Here is a 5,362-nt window from a genome sequence, read left to right on the forward strand (position 1 = left end):
AGTGCCAGAAAGAGCCTGTCTTACCATGGAGTGCTAAGCTGACCGTGGACTACCATTTTCACGGTAGTGGTGCTATACACAGAAAGATGGCTTTGATGAATTAACTTGATTTAACTTGGAAAATTTGTCCATTCACTGCTCTTAGCTCACTACTTCAGTCATCTACGGGGGCCCTGCTGCTAATGAGTGGGGGAGAAGTACCTATGAGTACGTGAGGTGTGTAAGAGACAGGACTGCAAAGAAGGCAGGAAGATCATTTTCTGTCATTTAACTTTTAGAAGGTAGGCTCAACCATTTTAAAATTCCAGGTCCTGGAAGAACCTCTATTGCTAGAAACCCTACACACAAAAAGTCCAGTTCATTTGTCTTGATATGAGAAATAAAAAACATTCTGTTCTGCTTCATTAGGTTGGTAGAATGTTCTAGGGCTGGACTTTGACAGCCTAGTGGCTCTCTTGTGCAGAGAGTCACATATGCAGAGACCTGACAAGAAGGGTAGGAAATAGCACTGCCTTAGTTTTTAGAGTTCATGCCCCCAATTAAAACTTCGATCCGTTTGAGTAGACTGCGTTCTTTTTTCTGTTTTAGATTCAATTGACCTAAAGAAAGCAAAGGAACACAATCAGAGACTAGATGAGGAAATTCTGGCTTTACGAAATCGGGTTCGATCACTTGACTCAGAAAAAAAAGTGCTTGGAGAAACGGTATGTTGTTGGATTTCGTTTGTTCTTAGGATTTATTTAAATGTGCATGGAATGACAATCAGCAGTAGAGCCACATAGATATACATCACCTTTGGTCATTGGCGAGGACTAATACCCGGGGTTCTAGCATTCCAGGAAGATGGCATTCTTTGACCTGGATGCATTCCATTAGTATTCATGTTTTATTCATCTTAACTACCTATGCTAAACAGTAATCTTATTGCTATTATGTCAGTTTAGGATCTTTTTAATAAGGATATAGATAATAGTTTTTGGTGGTTTTTTAAAAGATTTTATTGGGGGAGTTGGGAGAGGGGAACAGCCAAGTTGTCCAATCTTAGTTGTGGAGGGCGCAGCAAGCTCAGCTCGAAGTTCAGTTGCGCTGCTCAGCTGGTTACAATCTTAGCTGCGGGTGGGCGCAGCCACCATCCCGTGCGGGAATTGAACCAGCAGCCTTGTTGTTAAGAGTGTGCGCTGTATCCACTGAGCCATCCAGGCAACAGCTCAGCTCAAGGTACCAAGTTCAGTCTTTAGTTGCAGACAGGTGTAGCCCACCATCAAACAGGCAGTCTTGTTAGGAGTATGTGCTCTCACCAGCTGAGCTATCCTGCCCCCTGTTGGCAGCTCAGCGACAGCTCAGCTCGGGCGCATCTCACTGGCCCATGTGGGAATCGAACTGGCGACCCTGTTGCTCAGCACTCGTGCTCTTGAGCAAGCTGTTAACCAACTGAGCCACTCAGCCGGCCCTAGATAATAGTTTATACTTAACACATTTACCAAATAGAAGTTATTACTCTATTATGTTAGATAAGTATGAGATTATTAATACTATACCTTTAGTTGTGTTATATTTTTTAACCATTTCTCCTTAGCAATTTATTACTTTTTAATATATACTTCCAAGTTCTGGATATATTATATATCTCTTCAGTTTTAGTATGTATTCATTTCACAGTCATATCTCTAGAGTCTGTAACACAATGCCTGGCATATACCAAGTGCTTGAGAAATTTTATATCAAGAATGGATAAATACCCATGAGGATGGCTGTGATCAAAACAACAAAAAAATAACAAATGTTGATGAGGATGTGGAGAAATTGGAACCCTTGTGCATTATTGGTGAGAATGTAAAACGGGACTGCCACTGTGGAAAACAGCATGGCACTTTCTTTAAAAAGTAAACATAGAATTGCCATATAATCCAGCAATTCTGCTTCTGGGTATATACTCAAAAGAGCTGAAAGCAGGGACTTTAACAGGTATTTGTACGCTTATGTTCATAGTCTGTTATACATAATAGCCAAAGGTTGAAGCAACCCAAGTATCTATTAGCAGATGAATGGATAAACAAAATGTGGTATATACAATGGAATATTATTCATCCTTAAAAAGGAAGGGAATTCCAACATATGCTACAACATGGATGAACCTTGGAGATATTATGCTAATTGAAATAAGCAAGTCATCACAAAAAGACAAATAGTGTGTGATTCCACTTACCTATATGAGTTACCTAGAGTAGTCAAAATAGAGTTGTAGTAGCTAGGGGCAGAAGGGGAGGACAGAATGAGGAGTTATTGTTTAATGAGTGTAGATTCAATTTTGCGAGATGAAAAGAATTCTGGAGATGGATGGTGGTGATGGTTGCACAATAATGTGAATATGTTTAATGCTCCATACTTAAAAATGGTTAACATGGTAAATTTTGTGCTATGTATATTTTATAATTTAAAACTGCAATAAGAAAGAATGAATAGACAAAGACTGCTCAGGTTGTCTTTGTAAATTTATATATCTAATACTGATAGATATTTATATATGTATACATATATACATGCAAGATAAATTTCAGGAGGTATATCGCAAACAGTATTACTTCTGAAAAGGGGAAAGGGATTGTGGGGGAAGGTTATGTGAAGGAAAATATCACTTTTACTCTATAGACCTATGTGTGTTTGAATTTTTTACATGAAGAATGTATTCATTTATTAGTTGTATGTTTTAAAAACAAAGCAACTTCTCCCCTTCCAACTTTTGGATTTTAGGTTGAAAGGCTTAAAGGAGACATTTGTGAATCTCAAGAGAATAAGCAACTTGGAAACCACTCCCCTGGGAAAACTGTGGGTGCTGAACAAAAAGTACAGGTATTTTTAAGTTCTGTTTTTTCTGATTTCTCAGTTTTAGGGGAGTCACATTTTTACAGAGCGATGGGTGTGCTGATCATTTACTATTCTATTCTTATTGCCTGCCTTATTCTATTGCTCAGCCAGTGGAGGAAGAAATTGGGATATAGAGGATGTGTTTCTGTTCACGTCTGTCACACAGGGAACAATTAATGTGAAGAATATAATGGATTGTTTCTTTAAAGAAAAAAAGAATCTAACAAAGATGCAACCAATTTGGGTGTTTTTAATCATCAAAATGGAGTTGATTTATAGAATCAACCAATGGTGGGGGAGTGGGTGGTTGGAACCACACTGAACATAGTAAAATATCATATATAACTAAATACATTAGGCTCCAGTGTATGCAGTGTCTAGTCTTTTCAGCATGATCAGCCTCCGAAGTTGGGCAAAGTGATCAAACGTGAGACAAATTGAAGCAAGAGCCAATGTGTTATAGACCAGACTGTTTTCAGACATTCAGTCCAAGGAGCTAGGCTGCTTTGGGGAAGCCTTTCCTCTAACATAACTAAGATGAGTGATATCCCTTGTTTCTGAGGGATCTCATTCACCAGAGCTTCCCCCCTCCCCCACCGCCTGGGCGAATAGCATTTATTACATATAAGCAACAGGCATTTTTATTATATATGAAGAGTTAACACCAATTAGCAAGGACAAGGTAAACCACCCAAGAACAAATGGACAAAGGATATGCCCAGCAATATAAAAGCCCAATAAACATATAATTAAAGCTTTAACACTCATTATCAATCAATGTTTTTATTGTAACTCCCTGGACTGTATATCCCAGACCTCTTAGGTATCAGCAAAACTAAAGCCACAGGATTTCTTGGCTCCTCAGCCAATGAGTTAGTATCCTTCCTGTCTTTCAAAACTCCCTTGCAGGCAAATAATACATTTTTGTAGGAAGGAAGGGAAAGAGAAAAGGGAGGGAAGGAAGAGAGGAATTTCCAGGTAGGACAGTAACTTTTACCAAAATTATTTCCAAAGAGCCTAGTGTTGCTCTAATTTAAAGCAAGTTGATTTATTAGTAGCCATTTTTATTTCTTATTTATCCTTCCAGTATTTCTTTTCTCTTTTCTTTTTTTTTTAAGATTTTATTGGGAAACTAAGGGAGGGGAACAGACAAGTTGCTGTCCTTTTTGTTCCTCAGTCTAGTTGTGGAGGACATCGCTTCACTGGCCCATGTTGGTATTATCATTGTGCTCTTCCCAGGTGAAGCAGATCGGCCNCAGAGAACATTTCCACATATCAAAAAGGTAATAAGGGAATGTTTTGAACAACTTTATTGAAGTAAATTTGATGACACAAACCACCAAACCTCGCTCAAGGAGAAACAGATAACCCTACATCTACCAAAGAAATTGAATTTGTAGTTAAATATCTTTCCACAAAGAAAACTAGGTTCAGATAGCTTCACTGGTGAATTCTAACAAACTTAAGGAATAAATAATACTGGTTTTACGTAAACTCTTCCAGAAAATTGGAAAAAGAGAGACTACTTCCCAAGTTTTAAGTGGTCAGCATTACCTTGATAACAAAACCACACACATTACATTATCCCTAATGACCATAGGAAAACTTGTCGAAGTACAGAGAGTAAGGGGTAACTTGTTCGGTAGTAAACTTAAATTGTGTCTATCTATAATAGATTGGCTATATAAGTGACTGCACAATGGATACCTTGCATCCATTAGTAAGAATGACACACTGTGCACTGACATGAATGGATGTCTGTGCTCTATTATCAAGTGAAAAACGCAAGCTGTAGAGTAATATGCGTGGTATAATGTCGTTTTGGTTTTGGTTTTTCTAGGGGGTGTGTGTATACCCACAGAACTGCTATGAGGTGGCACACACTAGTATAGCAGTAAAGTGAAGACCCTGGAATAATTTGTATAAGTTATAGATAGCTGCTGCCTTGAGTCTTCCAAGTGTTCCCCACCTACCCAACTGCCCCAGCTCCTTCCAGGCCTTTGTCTTCCCAGCCACTGAAGGGATAATACTTGGCACAGCAGGAGGTTCTCTAGAGCTCTACTCCAGAGCTTCATTCTTATAGGTGAGGGTCCATGCTCTACCAATTGTTAAATATTTTTTAATACAACCCTTGTCTACATGTTATAATATACATATAAAATTTTTAAAGAATATTTACCAAATATTAACAATATTATTTTGGGTTAGGGTGGTAGATAGGGTTGGATGAAAACGTGCACTTTGAACATAACCGTATAGCTTGATTTTTTTTTAACAAAAAGCCTATAATATTCCATTTGCGATCAGTTAAACAATACTGATTTTTGTGACCTATTTCAAATAGTCCACTATTTAACTGTATTTTTAAGATTTGTGAAAATTAAAAATACTGGTAACACCCCGTATGGAGAAATGGACCGTGTCATTGTTTCGTTCAACGTCATTTTGTTATTACATTGATGAGGGGGAAAAAATTGATTCGAACTGGACTGTCTGT

The 5,362-nt window shown here is 38.1% G+C and overlaps 1 protein-coding gene across 1 annotated transcript in view; it reads left to right on the forward strand.

Annotated features, from left to right (window-relative positions):
* Nucleotides 1-5,362, forward strand: part of CCDC30 (coiled-coil domain containing 30) — a 112,847-nt gene that overhangs the window by 10,827 nt on the left and 96,658 nt on the right. Inside the window, exons 4-5 of the mRNA XM_019643692.1 lie at nucleotides 589-704; nucleotides 2,752-2,850. Of these exons, the coding sequence (XP_019499237.1) occupies nucleotides 589-704; nucleotides 2,752-2,850 (215 nt within the window). The remainder of the gene's footprint in view (nucleotides 1-588; nucleotides 705-2,751; nucleotides 2,851-5,362) is intronic.

This window comes from Hipposideros armiger, unplaced genomic scaffold (genome assembly GCF_001890085.2).
Source record: "Hipposideros armiger isolate ML-2016 unplaced genomic scaffold, ASM189008v1 scaffold_82, whole genome shotgun sequence".
Taxonomy (NCBI): domain Eukaryota; kingdom Metazoa; phylum Chordata; class Mammalia; order Chiroptera; family Hipposideridae; genus Hipposideros; species Hipposideros armiger.